This window comes from Capricornis sumatraensis, chromosome 21 (assembly GCF_032405125.1).
Source record: "Capricornis sumatraensis isolate serow.1 chromosome 21, serow.2, whole genome shotgun sequence".
NCBI lineage: Eukaryota > Metazoa > Chordata > Mammalia > Artiodactyla > Bovidae > Capricornis > Capricornis sumatraensis.
The window spans coordinates 16,676,598-16,699,968 of record NC_091089.1 but is presented as its reverse complement, the minus strand read 5'-3'; the positions used below and the strand labels follow the sequence as shown (position 1 = coordinate 16,699,968).

Sequence of the window (23,371 nt, the reverse complement as noted above, 5' to 3'; positions counted from 1 at the left end):
CATGGAGGACACGGGATGGCCACATGGACTCTCAAGCTGTGCTGTTGAGGGTGCAGCCCTCTCCCCACTTCTTTTTTTTAACCAAGTGTGGCCCAGCAGACTGAGAAAAGTTTTCTAGAGAGTTCAGAAACCTAAGCTCTGATGATCTGTCTGCATGGAAACCAACTATTTTAATTATGTGGGTTTTTTAAATTTTATTTTTGGTAGTCTTTTTTGTGGCTGCACACACACACACACGCGCGCAAATATGTTAATGCACTTGTACTTGTTATTCTAGAAAATTTCAAGCCCGTAGAAGTAGAGAATAATGTAATGAACTTCCAGCTCCCTGTCTCCTAGCTTCATTAATTACTACCTGAAGGTCACTGTTTTTATTTCACTGTTATTTTGAAGCAAATTCCAATATTGTATAATCTTAAGTATTTCTGTATGTCTACAGTACCATTATTGCACCTAAAACAATCCATCCAAACTCCTAAATTGTATCAGAGGTTGTATCAGAGGTTCTTAAACTGGAATCATGAAATCTACAAGACCTTGAAATTCTATGCAGAATGTTTTGTGTCTCATGTGTTTTTACAGGGACAGCTGAAAGCTTTTATTAGACTTTTTGAGGTGGCTTGTGACCCCCAAAAGACTTAGAACCAGAAATTTAGGTTTAGGTCTATAAAGTCAACATTTATGGTGAATTCCACTTTTTTGAGGAAAATTGTATGATGGTCTGTACCATGCCTCGGCAATAAAATAGAGCAAAAGCAAATTCCCAGTTATAAGGAAGTTAGCATTTTTCTCCTCTTCCTTCCATTTACCAGCTCCTCTGTGCATTGTTTATGTATTTTCAGGGATTTAAAAAGTTTCATATCTGCTCTCTCAAATGGAGATCGGAGATTTTTAATTTATATTTTTTAAATTGTGAAGCTAAGAAAGTACCCTAAAATACCTGGAATGGCTTTTATTATCATTATTATTATTAAAAGGTTTAAAACAGTTGTGAAGAAAATAGATTGAGAAAATACCTCATGTTGGGTAATGAGGCTTTTGTTTTATTTTAAATATACATACACTTTGGGCTTAGGAGAAACACTGGAAGATTTTGTGCATCCTGCTCTTTAGTATTTAACAGTTGAATTTTTTTACCAATTCAACAGTACAAAAACTATACTTTTAAAATAAATAAAGGCAAACTTTACAGCCATTGTTTTCTATAAGCAGTTACTTAAAAAAAAAAATATGTATTCTGTGGGGAAAATAAATTATACTATGAAAGAATCTCTTGCTATCTTAATTTTTGCATTTCCTTAGTTGAGAAAGTATTTTTGGGTAGAATGAAATTCTAAGTTGTGTAAATCTGATTTCAGAGTTTCTAATAGTGAGTCGTACGAGTTCAAATAATGAAGAATTCATTCAAAATTGAGTCTCCTTCTGTTGTATTCTGTTCTGTCTTGTCCTGTAATAAAAGAGCCCATAGTGAGGGAACCTGTACTTCCTTTACACTTAAGGTAAAATCATCAATTTTAGGCATGAAATGCTGCAAATGTTTATATTACATATATATGAAATATATGAATATTATTTTGCATTGCCAGTGGTTTATACTTTTTTAAAAATTTATATTCTGTTTTGTCATGTGGAAGGTTTGAAATGGTTTTATACATAGACCTACAATTTTAAAGTTAGAAAGTTAGGATTTTGGAATGTATTAATCAGACTAGAGAATTAGTACAGTGATGTATGGGAGTGGGGTTAATGGTAGGAAATTAGATCATCCAAAATAGCGCTTTGAATCTGGGAACATTTGCAAGTTGCCAAATGAATTTAGGTCTAATTAGAGTTGGGGCTTCCCCCCGGTGGCTCAGATGAGAAAGGATCTGCCTGCAGTGTATAAGACCTGAGTTTGATCCCTGGGTCGGGAAGATCCCCTGGAGAAGGAAATGGCAACCCACTCCAGTATTCTTGACTAGAAGATTCCATGGACAGAGGAGCCTGGCAGGCTACAGTTCATGGAGTCTCAAGAGTCGGACCTGAGTTATCGACTAAACCATCACAACCAGAGCTGGGGCAGGAGAAAGGGATGATCCCTGGGAAGGGAGAGAACAAAATTTTGAATACACAGCTCCTTAATGTCTCACCACATCTTTCCATAATTTCTAGAGTATCTTGAGCAGTTTTCAAACTATTTTTTAGCTGTAGATTCATTCTTCAAAAGAATCTTCTGCAGAAGCCCATTATGTAAAACGGGTTAAAGTGTTTTTGCTTTAATCTGAAGAGGAGTGAGGACCTGGAGTTGGATGGATAAAGGTTTGAGGCAAATGAAGTTTGAAGCAAATGATTACTTGCTCTTAGGTGTTTCCTGGGCTTCTCTTGTGGCTCAGCTGGTAATGAATCTGCTTGCCATGTGGGAGACCTGGGTTCGATCCCTGGGTAGGAAAGATCCCCTGGAGAAGGGAAAGGCTACCCACTCCAGTATTCTGGCCTGGAGAATTCCATGGACTGTATATAAGCCCATGGGGTTGCAAGGAGTTGGACTTTACTGAGCAACTTTATCTATTTTCTCCTAGTCAAAGGACAGAATATAGAGGTGAATATTTTCACAGCTCATTTTTGGATAGTGTCGCTCACTTTTCTTTTTAACTTAGCCTGTGTTAGCTAATCTCTGTGGTTTGTTTATTGGCATAAGGTAACCCTGCTTATAATTTACGTTTTCAGTCTGGCCCATCATGTGAATAGTAAACAAATAAATTCATTTAGTTTTCTAAGCTTATCTGTAGTGAAGAAAGGCTTTTTAAAGCCTGTGTTTTATTTTTTTAAGAACTTCGTAGAAGAAAAAGATTTCAGGTTGTTTAGCGTTTCCTTTAAATTAATAGCCATCTCTAATTTTCCTATAATATAGTGGATGTAAGTGTTTTGTTCTTTAAATTTATGAAAATTCTGTTTAGATTCTTACTGATGTGGGTTTGCTAAGTCACCTCAGTTGTGTCCGACTCTGTGTGGGTTTATCTGACCTAAATTCCAATATGCCCTTTGAGAATAATTTTGAGCAAGCAGAATAATTTTGAGTAAACAGGAGAATCAATTCTGTGTCTGCTGGATATTACTTTGTGTGTTTGCATGGTTTTCTTTGGGGATTTTAAAAGCCATCTGTTGTTTAAGGTAGTGGAAATGATCAGATAAATCAAGTATTAAGTTTGAATGCAGGAGAAAATTTGCAGAGGTGAATAAAGAATGAAAAAAAAATGGGAGAGTGGTACTGACATTACTGTTAGTAAGAGCAAACATTCCTTAGTGAAAGCATATGTACAAATATGCTTTGAAAGCATTAAAAAACAATAGTTAAACATTATTAATATTAATAAATAACTTGAGTGAAACAAAAATCTCACCTAAAAAATTGTCATATGTTTGTCCAGAGCAGTCTAGTAACTTCTTCATGTTACAAAGTTACTGGATGGTCTCCTTTGACCTCTTTGAATTTTTGGTGGTTTTTTCTTCTTTATTGAGATCCTGCTATATATTAATAGGACCGTATATAGCATGTTTTGAGTATAACATGAATAATTCTAATTCCTTTCTTTTCTTGATAAAAAGCTGTTCTGGAGGATACTTACATTTACAAAAAATCATAGTTTGGTTGAAAACAAGCTTGGTTTTAACAGGTTTAAGTGTTTTCCCAGGTTTTTATTTGTTGTTGTTGTTTTTGTCACTAAGTTATGTCCAATTCTTTGCAACCCAGTGGACTGTAGCTGGCAGCCTCCTCTGTCTGTGGTATTCCCCAGGCAAGAATATTGGAATGGATTACCATTTCCTTCTCCAGGAGATCTGCCTGACCTAGGGATCAAACCCATGTCTCCTGCTTAGGGGTGGATTCTTTACCACTGAGTCACCAGGGAACTGTTATTGTAGCCTTGTATCTTAGTCATATTGTCTGTTCCTGCTTTTTAAAAAAATTGAAGTATGATTGATATTCACTGAACTGAACTGATATTCAGCAAAGTGATTCTATCATACATATACATATGTATATATCTGTATCATTTTGTATTCTTTTCCATTACAGTTTATTATGAGATATTGATTATAGCACTCAGTGCTATATAGCAAATTTTTGATGTCTGAATTTCTTGATTAAAGGACTTAGCAGCATTATTTTTCATGAATTTTGTCTTTCAGAAATTTTTTTCACGTGTTCTGTAGGCATACCTTGAAAATACTACAGTTTTGAGTTTAGTTCACCACCATAAAACAAATATTGTAGTACTTTTTTTTGGTTTTTCAGTGCATATAAGAATTACCTTTATATTATCCTATTAGTCTTTTTGGTATGCAATAACATTGTGTCTAAAAACATAATATATGTGCCTTAATTAAAAATAGCTTAATTGCTAAAAACTTCCTGTGATCTGAGCCTTCGGTGAGTCATAGTAGTAACATTAAAGATCACAACAGATCACCATAAAAACATTAATAATGAAAAAGTTTGAAATATTGCAAAAATTAACCAAAATATGACACGGAAACACAGAATGAGCAAATGTTGTTGTTGGAAAAATGGTACCCATGACTTGCTAGATGCAGGGTTGTCATAAACCTCAACTTGTAAAATATTCAGAATCTGCAAAGTCCAATAAAGTGAAGTGAAGTTAAAATAACAGATTTTTTGTATTTAAAGTTGAACTTGCCTAGAGCAAAATTAAGATAAGTGCCAAGTTAATTTTTGTACTAGTAACTAATCTTTGGTACATTTTCTCTGAATCAAATTTCTTGTATGGTTTGTTAATTTAGAAGAAAGTTATACACATATGTCTATGTTGATTTTCTGTCCTTAGCTTTATGTTTTTGTTTACCTTATTTTCATAGCTGGAATGAATGGCTAAAACTGCCTGTGAAATACCCTGACCTGCCCAGGAATGCCCAAGTGGCCCTGACAATATGGGATGTGTATGGACCAGGAAAAGCAGTGCCTGTGGGAGGGACAACAGTTTCACTGTTTGGAAAATATGGGTAAGCATTTTCTTCTCCTAATGGGAATGCTGTGATTTTTGGTAGGAAATAGTCATTGGAAGCTGGAACTTTATTTTTAGGGGGGAAAACAAAAAGACAATCTGGCATATACTGTAACTGCTTTGTTATAGGATTTTTCTACTTTGTCATAATAATGAGAAAGAGAACAATTAACGGGATTAAAAAGCACTAATGTACTATTTTGCTATAATGGTAATGATTAAGATAGACAAGTTAAATTTGGTATTAAAAATTTACAGATAATATTGATAAAGGTTTATTATGGGGGAAAAAAAGCCAGAACAAAACCCAAAACATGCTAGTCCTGAAGGGTGTTATTTCTCTATACCTTTTCTCCTGAACAGAGAGATGACTCTTCATCTTAAGAAAGTTGTTGACATTCTGTTCTTTCTATGAATTAGTACTTTGTTAACCTGCAAAGGTGATGATTATTATTATTTTTTTTTAGTTTTATTCTTAAGTTTTATCATGACTTTTACATAGTTTTGAAGTGTTTCAACCCATTGCTCTTTTATATTCTTTATAATTCTCAAAAAAATTCCCATTTTTGGTCAGTAGGAGCCCCTTCAAATTGATGCTATCTTCACCAGCAGTTATTGGTAGTTTCTTTACTTTCTGGTAGTCAAACTATTCCAGGCTCATTGGGCAATTTTCTACCCCAGACCTGGAGTCTGAAAGAAGTTCTAGTCCCTTTTGGTATGAAATAATAGAGATTATAATCTAGATATTATCAAACTTCTTAATTTTTGCCCATTTTTACATCGTAAAATATGAGCAAAGGTGATCATATTATGGTGTTTTCATTTACTCTTTGTGTTTATGTTTCTGTGAATTGCTTTTTCATATCTTTTGCCCATTTTTAAAAATTGAGGTATAATTCACACTCCATAAAATTCTTTGCCTTTTTTGAGTCATCATTTTTCTTCTTAATGTGTATGAGGTCTTTTTAGATTAATGAAATTAGCCCTTTGTGTGTTACATGTTGCAAATATTGTTTTTCCTACTTGACATTTTCTTTTGAATTGTCACATACTTGTTTATTGCTTATTCAGTTGCAATTCATGAATCTTAAATTATGATACTGAATTTAGCAGCTTTTTATAAGCTAATGGTGGTTAGGAAGGCAGGCTGTAGAACTAGATTGTCTGAGTAGTTCAAAACCTGGCTCTTTTGCTTAATGGATTCTCTGGTAGCTCAGTGGGAAAGAATCCGCCTACCAATGCAGGGGACTTGGGTTCGATCCCTGAGTCAGAACATCCCCTGGAGAAGGAAATGGCAGCCCACTCCAGTATTCTTGCATGGGAAATCCCATGGACAGAGGAGTCTCGTGGGCTGCAGTCCATGGGGTCGCAAAAGAGTTGGACATGACTTTGCAACTAAAAAACAATGCCACCTTAACACTATATATAATTTTGCTTATTATTTGTGTACCCTTGGGCAAGTTATTTAATCTCTTTATGCCTTAGTTTCCTTTTCTGTAAAATGAAATCATAATAATATTTACCTCACAGAATAGTTTATGATGATAAATTGCTAAAGACAGTAATACGCTTAAGAAGGTCTAAGTAAATATTAACTGTCATTATTTCTGAACTATTCTTATTAGTTTTGAATACTATTAATTATAAAATGTTTTAATGTTGGAGAGGGATAATCTTCAGTAGTAGTCACTTCAGAATTTCTCTGAATATTCTCTGTATTGATACATTTTAATATTTCCTCAGTTTTGAAAGGAAAACTCACTGTTATTTTGTTGGGAAACTGATTCAATTAATATGTGAATTACAGGGAAAAATTGATAATCTTATAATACTGAATTTCTCTATTCGGAAATAAGGTGTCTCAGAAAAACTTCATCTTAGGAATAAAATTTAGATGTAATTCCGTTTAGAATAGCTTGATTCCTTAGTAATGTGTAGGTGTCTTAGTTTAATGTACCTATTAAAGAATTATTTATTATTGAAATACATGCAGAAACAATACTTTAGACATAGCATGATACATTGTGGCCTCCAGTTTTAAACATAGTTTTTGATAAAAATGACATGTTATAGTAGAATGGATATATTACAAAATCAGTATTGTTCCTTTCCCAAAGTGTTTGTTTCTTTTTGTCTCTATGAGGGTGAAATTTGTTTGGCATACAGAAAAAAAGATTTATCACTCTTACTGTAGTTTCACTGGTTAAATGTTCTTAAGAAACAGCCAGATAGACCTCTTGGTTTTTCCTCCTGGCTTCTTCATAAGTGGTTTACTTTCTGAAATATCAGTGGGAGTTTCCCTCATGGAAACGTCTTTTTTAACACTCATGCATTTTCATTGACCTTAGGATACCGTTTCAGGAGACAGTCTGACTAGACTGTAGGTGTGAGACAATAGAAATTTCCATAGAAGTACAGTGGAGTAACCTGCCTACGGCCAAATAAACTCAGACCAACGAAGTACATGAAATCAGAAATCATTGTGTATATGTGTGTTTGTAATAACTCATATTAGATCACCTACTATTCCCTCTAGGCTGATGCTTCACCTCAGAAAGAAGGAAATCTGAGAAGCTCTATGAAATAAAAATGACTCCTTTTTCTGTGTGTCCTGGGGCCTTTCCTTGAAGGGGAATTGGGTTGCAGTGGAGACAAGCCCAGGCATTCTCTCGCTGGATATTGGACTTCCTGTGTATCTTTGGATTGTGGAAGAATATGATCTTCAGGATGTTTCAGGTGCTTCAGCAGAGTGCAGACATCTGCTTGTACTGTTGGGTCACAGCTGGTTTTCTGTGTGGGGTTGCTGACGCTCCTGGTGAGAAAGTAGCATGAGTCTTCTGGATGACCTCAGGAGGACGCCTGTGCAAAGTTTTTTTCCACGTACCCTTAAAAATCATGTCATGTGCCACCACAGTTCTCATGACTTAGGGAGATGGGGCTTTAGACATTCACTTCCTCAAATGTTTCTTAAGCTGTGATATAGCACCTACCCCACTCTTGTTCCTGAAATAGTCCTAGTATGGACTTGCTATTTGCTAATACCTGTTTTGTATACCTGAGTCAGTGTGAATTAGTACTTCTTGGAAAATAGTGTAAATTAATTGAAATATCTGTTAGGATATGGCTAGAATAACTAATTGTCCTCATTTTGAAAATCTAGCTTATGAGATTTCTAAGTAGCTAAAGAATGGATTGATCATTAAGTTGAATTGGCAAAGGACCATAGGTTTCTCTTGTAGATGATTTTTGCAAATGTGGATTCTGAAGTCAAGGCAATTGCTTCTGTAGTGGCTTGGCCCTGGGAGCTGGAACATCAGCAGCAGCTGCTGCTGGGGCCTCTGCTGACGTCTGAGGGTGATCCTGCTGTACTGTTTTCTTCTGCCTTGATGTGTGTGTGTGTTAGTTACTTGGTTGTGTTAGTCACTCAGTTGTGTCCAACTCTTTGCTACCCCATGGACTGTAGCCTGCCAGGTTCCTCTGTCCATGGAATTCTCCAGGCAAGAATACTTTAGTATATATGTAGCAACCCAGGAAATACTGGGTTGCTAGTCCCTTCTCCATGGATCTTCCTGACCCAGGGATCAAACCTGGGTCTCCTACATTGCAGGCAGATTTTTTACTGTCTGAGCCACCAGGGAAGCTCCTTACAAAATGCCTTAATTTGGCTTAAAATGCCTTGGTTTGGCTTAATTTCCCAAGTGGACTTAATCCACTGAGCATCTTCTGACTTGTCACCTGGAATTTTTGTGTCTGCTTAGTCACTTCAGTCGTGTCTGACTCTTTGTGACCCTGTGGACCATGGCCCACCAGGCTCCTATGTCTATCTGCGAAGGTGCCATTAGTGCTAAAGTAATATGTTCACTTGATCATTTGAATCATTTGGCATCACCCCTACCCTCCACGTCCTCTATGCTTAAATTTCTTTTCCAGGTCCATCCGAAGGCACCTAAATGTTTTGTTAAACTAACATCCTGCCAAATGTACTGATTTTTTACTTAGTTAAGTTAGCTAAACTATTCAGTAGAGGGGTAAGGAAAAGGAGAGAAGAAAGGGAAGCCTTCTGCTGTTTCTGAAGGTACATTTAAGGATATTCACTGAAAGTGGTATTATGACCTCACTGTACCCAGTTTCTTAGAGACTAAGAAGATCTGCTGGATGTTGAATCTCTCTCAGTTGAAAGGGAAAGAAAATAAACTTTATAAAATACTTCTTTAATAGTATAGTATAACCTTTTTTTGATCTTTAACATAATAGATAAATATTGAGAGTTTTGATTCTTAACAGCCATTTCATACATTTTGTATTGGGCTTATAAAGTAAGCTTTTGCAGATATGGTTGCTAGATATTTACCTGTTTATTGCCAGGCTTAGAATCTTTTAAAACATTTGGTCCTTAATCTTATACTGCTCATGAGCTTGTAGCAGTCCTTTACAGTTCCCAGTTTAAATGCTTATGGCGTCATTACTTACATACATTACATAATATTCAGTGAAAATCCTCTTTATTATCTCAGGAAAATCTGCTAAGAAATTTTCCATTGGTAATATAAAGATAATAATGGTTTAAAAATTATGTAACCCTTTTACAGTTAAATAGGGCCTCCCTGATAGCTCAGTAGGTAAAGAATCCGCCTGCAGTTCAGGAGACCCCAGTTTGATTCCTGGGTTGGGAAGATCCGCTGGAGAAGGGACAGGCTACCCACTCCAGTATTCTGTCCTGGAGAATTCCATGGACTGTATAGTCCATGGGGTTGAAAAGAGACGGACATGACTGAGTGACTTTCACTATACTGTTAATCCCTGGTAGCTCAGACAGTAAAGAATCTGCCTGCAATTCAGGAGATCCTGGTTTAATCCCTGGGTTGGGAGGATCCCCTGGAGAAGAAAATGGCAACCCACTCCAGCATTATTGCCTAGAAAGTTCCATGGACAGACCATGGGGTTGCAAAGAGTTGGACATGACTAAACAACTAACACACACACACAGAGGCACATCATACATACAGTTAAATACAGTGTTTTTAAAGATAGTAAGAATGTATCAATATATCCAATGTGTACCTAGTTAAGAAAATTATTTAATGTAGAAGTCTTTGGATTTGCCTGCTCACCTACACACACTTTTAGTCTTATTAGTCTTTCCATTGCAATTGATAACTTGCCCTTTCAGCTTTGAGTGTATGTTTGAATAGACTTTATAATGTTTGAAAGACCTTGTTAACACCTAAGAGAGAACACACTAACAGAAGACTACCTGTGTAGTGGATTTTAAAAAGTTACCCAGAACTCCTTTAGGAGTCTGTTCAACCTCTACTCTGGGTCTTCTTGGTAGCTTGTTTTCTTATGTAAAAAAAAATTAATCATTTTTATTGCAGTTGCTTTACACTGCTGTATCAGTTTCTGCTCTATAGTAAAGTAAATCAGCCATACATATACACATATCCTCTCTTGTTTGTATTTCTTTCCCATATAGGTCCCCAAAGAGCACCACGTTAGGCTCCCTGTTCCATGCAGTAGGCTCTCATTAGTTATCTAATTTATACATAGTAGTGAATATATGTCAGTGCCACTCTCCCAGTTCATCCCACCCCATCCCTGTTCCCTGTTGGTATCCATACATTTGTTCTCTTTGTATGTGTCTCTGTTTCTGCTTTGCAAATAAGACCTCCTTTACCATTTTTCTTGATTCTTCATTGAGATATGATATTTGTTTTTCTCTTTGATTTACTTTAGTCTGTATGACAGTCTCTGGGTCCATCCACATCTCTGCAGATTACACAATTCTGTTCCTTTTTATGACTAATATCCCACTGTATGTATGTACCACATCTTCTTTGTCCATTTTTCTGTTGATGGACATTTAGGTTGCTTCCATGTCCTGACTGTTGTAAATAGTGCTGCAGTGAACATTGGGGTATGTATATCTTTTTGAATCATGGTTTTCTCTGGGTATATGCCCAGTAGTGGGACTGCTGGCTCATCTGGTAGTTCTATTTTTAGTTTTTTAAGGAACCTCCATCTTGTTCTCCATAGTAGCTATATCAGTTCACATTCCCACCAACAGTGCAAGAGGGGTCTCTTTTCTCCACACCCTGTCCAGAGTACATTTTTGATGATGGCTATTCTGACCAGTGTGACATGATACCTCATGGTAGTTTTAATTTACTTTTCTCTAGTAATTAGTGATTTTGAGCATCTTTTCTTGTGTTTGTTGGCTACCTGTATGAGAAATGTCTATTTAGGTCTTCTGTCCCTGTTTCTTTTCTTTTTTTTTTTTTTGGTATTGAGCAGCATGAGCTGTTTGTATATTGTGGAGGTTAATCTGTCAGTTGCTTCATTTACACATATTTTGTCCCATTCTGAGGGTTGTTTTTTCATCTTGTTTTTTATTTCCTTTGTGTGTAAAAGCTTTTAAGTTTAATTAAGTTCCATTTGTTTATTTTTGTTTTTATTTTCAGTACTCTAGGAGATGAGTCCCAAAAGATCTTGCTATGATTTCTGTCAAAGTATGATCTACTTGTTTCCCTCTAAGAGTTTTATAGTATGTGGGCTTATATTTAGGTCTTTAATCTACTTGAGTTTATTTTTGTGTATGGTGTTAGGTAGTGTTCTAACTTCATTCTTTTACATGCTGCTGTCCAATTTTCTCAGCACCACTTACTGAAGACACTGTCTTTTGTCCATTGTATGGTATTGCCTCCCTTGTCATAGATTAGGTGACCATAGGTATGCTGGTTTATCTCTGGGTTTTTTATCCTATTCCATTGATCTCTTGTTTTGTGCCAGTACCATACATCTTTCTTTCTTTTTCTTTTTTTTTGATAATGTTTCTGCTTTTTAATATACTGTCTGCTGCTGCTAAGTCACTTCAGTCATGTCTTACTCTGTGTGACCCCATAGACGGCAGCCCACCAGGCTCCCCCGTCCCTGGGATTCTCCAGGCAAGAACACTGGAGTGGGTTGCCATTTCCTTCTCCAATGCATGAAAGTGCAAAGTGAAAGGGAAGTTGCTCAGTTGTGTCCGACTCTTTGCTACCCCATGGACTGCAGCCTACCAGGCTCCTCCATCCATGGGATTTTCCAGGCAGTGATAATGGAGTGGGGTAATATACTGTCTACGTTTTATTTATTTATTTATTTATTTATTTATATTTATTTATTTATTTTTACTGATCCTCCAGCTCCAGTTTTCTTTCTGAAGATTGTTTTGCTTTTCAGGGTCTTTGTGTTTCCAAATAAGCTGTAAAATTTTTTGTTCTCATCTGTGACAAATGTCATTGGTAATTTGATAGTGGTTGCATTGAATCTGTAAATTGCTTGGGGTACTGTAGTCATTTTCACAATATTGAGTCTTGTAATCCAGGAACATAGTATCTCTCTATCTGTTTCTGTCATCTTTGATTTCTTTTATCAGTTTCTTAACAGTTTTCTGCTTACAGTCTTTTGCCTCCTAGGTAGATTTATTCCTTGGTATTTTATTTTTTTTTGTTGCAGTGGTAAATGGAATTGTTTCCTTAATTTCTCTTTCTAATCTTTCATTGTTAATGTACAGGAATGCAAGAGACTTCTGTGTATTAATTTTGTATTCTACAACTTTACTAAATTTATTGATGAGCTCTAGTCATTTTCTGATTGCATCTTTAGGATTTTCTACCTACACTATTATGTCTGGAGCAAACAGTGACAGTTTTACTTTTTTATTTCTTATTCTTCTCTGATGATTGTGGCTAGGACTTCAAATCTGTGTTGAATAAAAGTGGTGAGAGTAGACACCCTTGTCTTGCTTCTTAGAGGTAGGTTCCTTCTTTGCTCACTTTCTGGAAAATTTTTACCATAAACGGGTTGAATTTTGTCAAAAGCTTTTTCTGCATCTGTTGAAATGATTACATGGTTTTTATTCTTCACTTTGTTAATGAGGTGGATCACTTTGGTTAATTTGCGTATATTGAAAAATCCTTGCATCCCTGCAGTCAGTTCAGTTCAGTTGCTCAGTCGTGTCCGACTCTTTGTGACCCCATGAACTGCAGCACGCCAGGCCTCCCTGTCTATCACCAACGCCTGGAGTTCACCCAAACTCATGTCCATTGAGTCGGTGATGCCATCCAACCATCTCATCCTCTGTTGTCCCCTTCTCCTCCTGCCCTCAATCTTTCCCAGGATCAGGGTCTTTTCAAATGAGTCATTTTTTCCCATCAGGTGGCCAAAGGATTGGAGTCTCAGCTTCAACATCAGTCCTTCCAGTGAACACCCAGGACTGTTCTCCTTTAGGATGGACTGGTTGGATCCCCTTGCAGTACAAGGGACTCTCAACAGTTCAAAAGCATCAATTCTTTGGCACTCAGCTTTCTTTCTTTCTTTTTTTAATATAAATTTATTTATTTTAATTGGAGGTTAATTACTTTACAATATTGTATTGGTTTTGCCATACATCAACATGGGTCCACCACAGGTATACACGTTTTCCCCATCCTGAACCTGGCCTCCCTCCTCCCTCCCCGTACCATCCCTCTGGGTTGTCTCAGTGCACCAGCCCCAAGCATTCAGTATCTGCATCAAACCAGGACTGGCGATTCATTTCATATATGATATTATACATGTTTCAATGCCATTCTTCCAAATCATCCCACCCTCTCTCTCTCCCACAGACCAAAAGACTGTTCTATACATCTCTGTCTCTTTTGCTGTCTCACATACAGGGTTATCATTACCATCTTTCTAAATTCCATGTATATGCGTTAGTATACTGTATTGGTATTTTTCTTTTTGGCTTACTTCACTCTGTATAATCAGCTCCAGTTTCTACTACCTCATTAGAACTGATTCAAATGTATTCTTTTTAATGGCTGAGTAATACTCCATTGTGTATATGTACTATAGCTGTCTTATCCATTCATCTGCTGATGGACATCTAGGTTGCTTCCATGTCCTGGCTATTAGAAATAGTCCTGTGATGAACATTGGGGTACACGTGTCTCTTACAATTCTGGTTTCCTCGGAGTATATGCCCAGCAGTGGGATTGGTGGGTCATAAGGCAGTTCTATTTCCAGTTTTTTAAGGAATCTCCACACTGTTGTCCATAGTGGCTGTACTAGTTTGCATTCCCACCAACAGTGTAAGAGGGTTCCCTTTTCTCCACACACTCTCCAGCATTTATTGCTTGTAGACTTTTGGATCGCAGCCATTCTGACTGGTGTGAAATGGTACCTCATTGTGGTTTTGATTTGCATTTCTCTGATAATGAATGATGTTGAGCATCTTTTTATGTGTTTCTTAGCCATCTGTATGTCTTCTTTGGAGAAATGTCTATTTAGTTCTTTGGCCCATTTTTTGATTGGGTCGTTTATTTTTCTGGAATTGAGCTGCAGGAGTTGATTGTATATTTTTGAGATAAGTTGTTTGTCAGTTGCTTCATTTGCTATTATTTCTCCCATTCAGAAGGCTGTCTTTTCACCTTGCTTATACTTTCCTTTGTTGTGCAGAAGCTTTTAAGTTTAATTAGATCCCATTTGTTTATTTTTGCTTTTATTTCCAATATTCTGGGAGGTGGGTCATAGAGGATCCTGTTGTGGTGTATGTCGGAGAGTGTTTTGCCTATGTTCTTCTCTAGAAGTTTTATAGTTTCTGGTCTTACGTTTAGATCTTTAATCCATTTTGAATTTATTTTTCTGTGTGGTATTAGAAAGTGTTCTAGTTTCATTCTTTTACGAGTGGTTGACCAGTATCCCCAGCACCACTTGTTAAAGAGATTGTCTTTAATCAATTGTATATTCTTGCCTCCTTTGTCAAAGATAAGGTGTCCATAGGTGTGTGGATTTATCTCTGGGCTTTCTATATTGTTCCATTGATCTATATTTCTGTCTTTGTGCCAGTACCATACTGTCTTGATGACTGTGGCTTTGTAGTAGAGCCTGAAGTCAGGCAGGTTGATTTCCTCCAGTTCCATTCTTCTTTCTCAACTTTGGTTATTCGAGGTTTTTTGTACTTCCATACAAATTGTGAAACTATTTGTTCTAGCTCTGTGAAAAATACTGTTGGTAGCTTAATAGGGATTGCATTGAAACTGTAGATTGCTTTGGGTAGTATACTCATTTTCACTATATTGATTCTTCCAATCCATGAACATGGTACATTTCTCCATCTATTAGTGTCCTCTTTGATTTCTTTCATCAGTGTTTTATACTTTTCTATATATAGGTCTTTAGTTTCTTTAGGTAGATATATTCCTAAGTATTTTATTCTTTTCGTTGCAATGGTGAATGGAATTGTTTCCTTAATTTCTCTTTCTTTTTTCTCATTATTAGTGTATAGGAATGCAAGGGATTTCTGTGTGTTGATTTAATATCCTGCAGCTTTACTATATTCATTGATTAGCTCTAGTAATTTTCTGGTGGAGTCTTTAGGGTTTTCTCTGTAGAGGATCATGTCATCTGCAAACAGTGAAAGTTTTACTTCTTCTTTTCCAATTTGGATTCCTTTTATTTCCTTTTCTCTCTGATTGCTGTGGCCAGAACTTCCAAAACTATGTTGAATAGTAGTGGTGAAAGTGGGCACCCTTGTCTTGTTCCTGACTTCAGGGCAAATGCTTTCAGGTTTTTACCATTGAGGATAATGTTTGCTGTGGGTTTGTCATACATAGCTTTTATTATGTTGAGGTATGTTCCTTCTATTACTGCTTTCTAAAGAGTTTTTATCATAAATGGATTTTGAATTTTGTCAAAGGCTTTCTCTGCATCTATTGAGATAATCATGGTTTTTATTTTTCATTTTGTTAATGTGGTGTGTTACATTGATTGATTTGTGGATATTGAAGAATCCTTGTATCCCTGGGAGAAAGCCCACTTGGTCATGGTGTATGATCTTTTTAATGTGTTGTTGGATTCTGATGGCTAGAATTTTGTTGAGGATTTTTGCACCTATGTTCATCAGTGATATTGGCCTGTAGTTTTCTTTTTTTGTGGCATCTTTGTCAGGTTTTGGTATTAGGGTGATGGTGGCCTCATAGAATGAGTTTGGAAGTTTACCTTCCTCTGCAATTTTCTGGAAGAGTTGGAGTAGGATAGGTGTTAGCTCTTCTCTAAATTTTTGGTAGAATTCAGCTGTGAAGTCGTCTGGACCTGGGCTTTTGTTTGCTGGAAAATTTCTGATTACAGTTTCAATTTCCATGCTTGTGATGGGTCTGTTAAGATTTTCTATTTCTTCCTGGTTCATTTTTGGAAAGTTGTACTTTTCTAAGAATTTGTCCATTTCTTCCACGTTGTCCATTTTATTGGCATATAATTGCTGATAGTAGTCTCTTATGATCCTTTGTATTTCTGTGTTGTCTGTTGTGATCTCTCCATTTTCATTTCTAATTTCATTGATTTGATTTTTCTCCCTTTGTTTCTTGATGAGTCTGGCTCATGGTTTGTCAATTTTATCTATCCTTTCAAAGAACCAGCTTTTGGCTTTGTTGATTTTCGCTATGGTCTCTTTTGTTTCTTTTGCATTTATTTCTACCCTAATTTTTAAGATTTCTTTCCTTCTAACCCTGGGGTTCTTCATTTCTTCCCTTTTTATTTGCTTTAGGTGTAGAGTTAGATTATTTATTTGACTTTTTTCTTGTTTCTTGCAGTATGCCTGTATTGCTATGAACTTTCCCCTTAACGCTGCTTTTACAGTGTCCCACAGGTTTTGGGTTTTTGTGTTTTCATTTTCATTCGTTTCTATGCATATTTTGATTTCTTTTTTGATTTCTTCTGTGATTTGTTGGTTATTCAGTAGCGTGTTGTTCAGCCTCCATATGTTGGAATTTTTAATAGTTTTTTACCTGTAATTGAGATCTAATCTTACTGCATTATGGTCAGAAAAGATGCTTGGAATGATTGCAATTTTTTTGAATTTACCAAGGCTTGATTTATGGCCCAGGATGTGATCTATCCTGGAGAAGGTTCCGTGTGCACTTGAGAAAAAGATGAAATTCATTGTTTTGGAGTGAAATGTCCTATAGATATCAATTAGGTCTAACTGGTCTATTGTATCATTTAAAGTTTGTGTTTCCTTGTTAATTTTCTGTTTAGTTGATCTATCCATAGATGTGAATGGGGTATTAAAATTTCCCACTATTACTGTGTTATTGTTAATTTCCCCTTTCATACTTGTTAGCATTTGTCTTACATATTGCAGTGCTCCTATGTTGGGTGCATATATATTTATAATTGTTATATCTTCTTCTTGGATTGATCCTTTGATCATTATGTAGTGTCCTTCTTTGTCTCTTTTCACAGCCTTTGTTTTAAAGTCTATTTTATCTGATATGAGTATTGCTACTCCTGCTTTCTTTTGGTCTGTTTGCATGGAAAATCTTTTTCCAGCCCTTCACTTTCAGTCTGTTTGTGTCCCCTGTTGTAGACAACATATATAGGGGTCTTGTTTTTGTATCCATTCAGCCAGTCTTTGTCTTTTGGTTGGGGCATTCAACCCATTTACATTTAAGGTAATTATTGATAAGTATGATCCCGTTGCCATTTACTTTATTGTTTTGGCTTCCAGTTTATACACCCTTTTTGTGTTTTCTGTCTAGAGAAGATCCTTTAGCATTTTTTGGAGAGCTGGTTTGGTGGTTTTGAATTCTCTCAGCTTTTGCTTGTCTGTGAAGCTTTTGATTTCTCCTTCATATTTGAATGAGATCCTTGCTGGGTACAATAATCTGGGCTGTAGGTTATTTTCTTTCATCACTTTAAGTATGTCCTGCCATTCCTTCCTGGCCTGAAGAGTTTCTATTGAAAGATCAGCTGTTATCCTTATGGGAATCCCCTTGTGTATTATATGTTGTTTTTCCCTTGCTGCTTTTAATATTTGTTCTTTGTGTTTGATCTTTGTTAATTTGATTAATATGTGTCTTGGGGTGTTTCGCCTTGGATTTATCCTGTTTGGGACTCTCTGGGTTTCTTGGACTTGGGTGGTTATTTCCTTCCCCATTTTAGGGAAGTTTTCAACTATTATCTCAAGTATTTTCTCATGGTCTTTCTTTTTGTCTTCTTCTGGGACTCCTATGATTCGAATATTGGAGCATTTAACATTGTCCCAGAGGTCTCTGAGATTGTCCTCATTTCTTTTAATTCATTTTTCTTTTTCCTCTCTGTTTCATTTATTTCTACCATTCTATCTTCTACCTCACTTATCCTATCTTCTGCCTCCGTTATTCTACTGTTGGTTCCCTCCAGAGTGTTTTTGATATCATTTATTGCATTATTTATTATATATTGATTCTTTTTTATTTTTTCTAGATCCTGTTAAACCTTTCTTGCATCTTCTCCATCCTTGTCTCCAGGCTATTTATCTGTGATTCCATTTTGATTTTCAAGATTTCGGAACATTTTCAGTATCATTATTTGGAATTCTTTATCAGGTAGATTCCCTATCTCTTCCACTTTTGTTTGGTTTGGTGGGCATTTATCCTGTTCCTTTACCTGCTGGGTATTCCTCTGTCTCTTCATCTTGTTTATATTGCTGCGTTTGGGGTGTCCTTTCTGTATTCTGGCAGTTTGTGGAGTTCTCTTTATTGTGGAGTTTCCTCGCTGTGGGTGGGGTTGTACAGGTGGCTTGTCAAGGTTTCTTGGTTAGGGAAGCTTGTGTCGGTGTTCTGGTGGGTGGAGCTGGATTTCTTCTCTCTGGAGTGCAATGAAGTGTCCAGTAATAAGTTATGAGATGTCAGTGGTTTTGGAGTAACTTTGGGCAGCCTGTATATCGGAGCTCAGGGCTGTGTTTCTGTGTTGCTGGAGAATTTGCATGGTATGTCTTGGTCTGGAACTTGTTGGCCCTTGGGTGGTGCTCGGTTTCAGTGTAGGTATGGAGGTGTTTGATGAGCTCCTATCAATTAATGATCCCTTGATTCAGGAGTTCTCTGGTGTTCTCAGGGTTTGGACTTAAGCCTCCTGCTTCTGGTTTTCAGTCTTATTTTTACAGTAGTCTCAAGACTTCTCCTTCTATATAGCACCGATGATAAAACATCTAGGTTAAAGATGAAAAGTTTCTCCACATTGAGGGGCACCCAGAGAGGTTCACAGAGTTACATGGAGAAGAGAAGAGGGAGGAGGGAGTTAGAGGTGACCCGAATGAGATGAAGTGGAATCAATAGAGGAGAGAGCAAGCTAGCCAGTAATCACTTCCTTATGTGCACTCCACAGCTAGACCGCTCAGAGATGTTCACGGAGTTATACAGAGAAGAGAAGAGGGAGGAATGAGACAGAGGTGGCCAGGAGGATAGAAGAGGGGAATCAAAAGGAGAGAGTCAGATCCAACCAGTAATAAGTTCCCTAAGTGTTCTCCACCGTCTGGAACACACAGAAATTCACAGAGTTGGTTAGAGAAGAGAGGGGGTAGGGAGGAGACACAGGCTACCTGGTGGAGAAAAAGGAGAGTCCAAAGCGGGAGAGAGCAGTCAAGCCAGTAATCTTGCTCCCAAGTAAAAATGGGTACTGAACATTGGGTTCTTAAAGGTACAACATTGATAACAAATACCAAAAAGCAAAGATTAAAAATCTAGAGTGGAGTTTGGAATTTCACAAATACAATATTAAAGAAAAAAAGAAAGAGAAAAACAACAACAACAAAAAACAAAGTCACAAAAGTTATATAAAAAATATATATATATATATATATATATGAAGTTTGCTTTTAAAAAATAGGGTCTTTTTTTTTTTTTACAAAGTAATTGTAGGTTATAAAAGTAAAAATTAAATGAGTAATAGAGGACTTAAAAATTAAAAAAAAAAGAATAATAGTAAAAATATATCTAGGACTTCTCTCTGGTGATGTTGTGGGTATTGTGGGGTCAGTTCATTTTCGGATAGTTTCTTGGTCTGGCTTATATTTCTCAAGATCTATAGGCCCCTTCCTATGTAGTTGGTACTAATGACAGGGTTTTAATCTATTGCACCTGTCACTTCCAAGGCGGTTCCCTCTGTTTTAGCTTCTTCTGTTTGCTGGTCTCTTTAGTGTCTTGATTTCTGTCCTGACACAAAGGGGGTGGTGGTGGACAATTTTTTTAGGCTCCCTTGTTCAGTCACGCTGTAGGGAGGGAGGGACACTGCAAACAAATAACACTGGCGTGTGCTCACACTGCCTCAGCCCCACGGGGCCTGCCCCTGCTCACGGCACATGTACCCTCCCTGCCCACACTGCTCAGGCTCTAGGTTGCTCCACCGGGAACCATCCAAGGTCGGCCCTGGGCTGCATGCATCTCCCAAGTCTAAGCTGCTTAGGTTCAGGCATTTGGGTAGTCCTCAGAGGTGCAGACTCGGTTGGGCCTGCATTTTGTGCCCTTCACAGGTCCAAGTAGCTCAGGTGATGAGATGTTTGGCAAGCACGGTTGCTGTGACTTATTGCCTCCCCAGTCCCTGCTGCTTGGTTTTCTGGGTGTACAACCGGCACATCTTCTCAGGCGGATGTTGACTGTCCAGAACTTCAAGAAGTCTTAGTTAGCAAAGAAGCCTCCTTGCAGTTTGGTAGATAATGTCTCTCTGGGGTTGTGATTGCCCCCTTCTGGCTCTGGCTGCCTGTCGCTGGAGGGGGATCCAGCTAGTTCTGTTCAGTCCTTTGTTCTGTGCACGGGCCTGGCGGTGTCTTAGGGCTTTTCACGTGGTAGCTATCCCACAGTCTGGTTTGCTAGCCCAAGTTTCTTTGCTCAGATTTCCATTGAGGCATTCAGGCCAGATCCTTACTTTAAGCAATGCAGCCCGCACCTCCCTGCCCAGTCCCCGCTTGCTAGTGGCAGGTACAGGCATCTGCGCTGCTTCTCCACTGGGGGAGTTACCACTGGGCTCGTAATCTGTGGGTTTTAATTATTTATTTTTCCTCCCTGTTATGTTGCCCTCTGTGCTTCCAAGGCTCGCCACAGACTCTGCAGTGAGAGTGTTTCTTGGTGTTTGGAAACTTCTCTCTTTTTAAGACTCCCTTCCTGGGACGGAGCTCTGTCCCTACCTCTTTTGTCTCTTTTTTTGTCTTTTATATTGTTTCCTACCTCCTTTCGAAGACAGTGGGCTGCTTTTCTGGGTGCCTGATGTCCTCTGCTGGCATTCAGAAGTTTTGTGGAATTTACTCAGCGTTTAAATGTTCTTTTGATGAATTTGTAGGGGAGAAAGTGATCTCCCTGTCCTATTCCTCCACCCTCTTAGGACCGCCCCGCCTCAGCTTTCTTTATAGTCCAACTCTCACGTCCATACATGACTACTGGAAAAGCCATAGCCTTGACTAGACGGACCTTTGTTGGCAAAGTAATTTCTCTGCTTTTTAATATGATGTCTCAGTTCAGTTCATTTCAGTCACTCAGTCATGTCCGACTCTTTGCGACCCCATGAATCGCAGCATGCCAGGCTGCCCTCTCCATCACCAACTCCCGGAGTTCACTCAGACTCACGCCCATCAAGTCCATGATGCCATCGAGCCATCTCATCCTCTGTCGTCCCCTTCTCCTCCTGCCCCCAATCCCTCCCAGCATCAGAATCTTTTCCAGTGAGTCAACTCTTCGCATGAGGTGGCCAAAATATTGGAGTTTGAGCTTTGGCGTCAGTCCTTCCAGTGAACACCCAGGACTGATCTTTAGGATGGATTGGTTGGACCTCCTTGCAGTCCAAGGGACTCTCAAGAGTTTTCTCCAACACCACAGTTCAAAAGCATCAATTCTTTGGTGCTCAGCTTTCTTTGTAGTCCAACTCTCACATCCATACAAGACCACTGGAAAAACCATAGCCTTGACTAGACGGACCTTTGTTGGCTAGGTTGCAGTAAATCCTACTTGATCCTGGCATCTGATCCTTTTAATGTGCTGTTGGACTCTCATTTGCTAGTATTTTGTTGAGGATTTGTATATGTATGTTCGTCAGTGACACTGACCTGTAATTTTCTTTTTTTGTGATACCTTTGTTTGGTTTTGGTATTCAGGTAATGGTGGCCTCATAGAATGAGCTTGGGAGTTTTCTTCTCTCTGCAGTGTTTTGGAAGAGTTTGAGAAGGATACATGTTAGCTCTGCTCTAAGTGTTTGATAGAATTCCTCTGTGAAGCCATCTGGCCCTGGCCTTTGGAATATTTTTAATCACAGCTTCAATCAATACTTATGATTGGTCTGCTCATATTTTCTATATCTTCCTGATTCAATCTTGGAAGGTTTTATCTTTCTAACAATTTGTCTGTATTTGGGGCATATGGTTGTTTGTAGTAGTCTCTTATGATTCTTGGTATTTCTGCAGTGTCAGTTGTAGCTTCTCTTTTTTTCATTTCTAATTTTATAAATATGAGTCCTCTCACTTTTTTCTTGATGAGTCTGGCTAAAGGTTTATTGATTTTGTTTATCTACTCAAAGAAAAACCTTTTTGTTTCATTGATCTTTTCTATTTTTTTGTCCTTATTTTATTTATTTCTGCTCTGATCATTATGATTTCTTTCCTTATACTTACCTTGGGTTTTATTTGTTCTTTCTCTAGTTGCTTTAGGTATAAGTTAAGGTGGTTTACTTGAGATTTTACTTATTTCTTGAGGTGAGAATGTATTGGTGTAAACTTGGGTCTTAGATCTGCTTTTGCTGCATCCCAGACTCTGACCTGGCCCAACTTCTGCGTGTACTACTTTCCCTTAAAGTCCACTGCTGCTAAAGCTAGACTTGTGTCAGTTGTGGGACACTCGTCTATTCAGATATCCCACAGATGCAGGGTTTACCAAACCGATTGCAGGGATTTAGTCTGAGGCTTATGCAGCTACCTGGAGAAGATTTCATTCCTCTAACTTAATTGCACAGCCTCTGAGGCTCAGCTTTGGTTTTGGCCCCAGCTCTGCATGTAAACTCCCTTCAGGCATCTGTTCTACACCCATGCAAAAGGGAGCGAAAGCAATGGCTGACTGAGGCAGACTTACTCAGGGCCACAGGGCTGTGCAGCCATACTGGGGTGTGTGTGAATTGCCTGTGTTGGTGGAGATTGGCAGGCAGTTGGGCAACAGAATGGGTCATGCTTACTCTGGTGGAAGTCCCTCCAGTTGTATGTGGAGGCAGGAGCTGGCATGTGGGGACTCCCCCCCCCCCCCCCAACTCCACATGCCACTCAACAGTGGTGCCTCATTTCCTAGGCAAACCATACTTCCTTTAGGGACATTCCACTCGGGGCCTCACACTCTTGTTCTCTTTCTTGTATCCTCAGGGTCAATAGCAGTCCTCTCTCCACATCCGTTCTCTTGTTCAGTCATGTCTGACTCTTCGCGACCCCATGGACTGCAGCACAGAAGGCTTCCCTGTCCTTCACAGTCTCCCCGAGTTTGCTCAAGCTTTTGTCCATTGAGTCAATGATGGCATCGAACCATCTTGTCTTCTGTTGTCCCCTTCTCCCCCTGCCTTCAATCTTG

At 38.1% G+C, this 23,371-nt stretch overlaps 1 protein-coding gene across 1 annotated transcript in view; it reads left to right on the top strand.

Moving 5' to 3' along the window:
- Nucleotides 1-23,371, top strand: part of PIK3C3 (phosphatidylinositol 3-kinase catalytic subunit type 3) — a 163,950-nt gene that overhangs the window by 5,205 nt on the left and 135,374 nt on the right. The window contains exon 3 of the mRNA XM_068993631.1: nucleotides 4,855-4,998. Within this exon, the coding sequence (XP_068849732.1) occupies nucleotides 4,855-4,998 (144 nt within the window). The remainder of the gene's footprint in view (nucleotides 1-4,854; nucleotides 4,999-23,371) is intronic.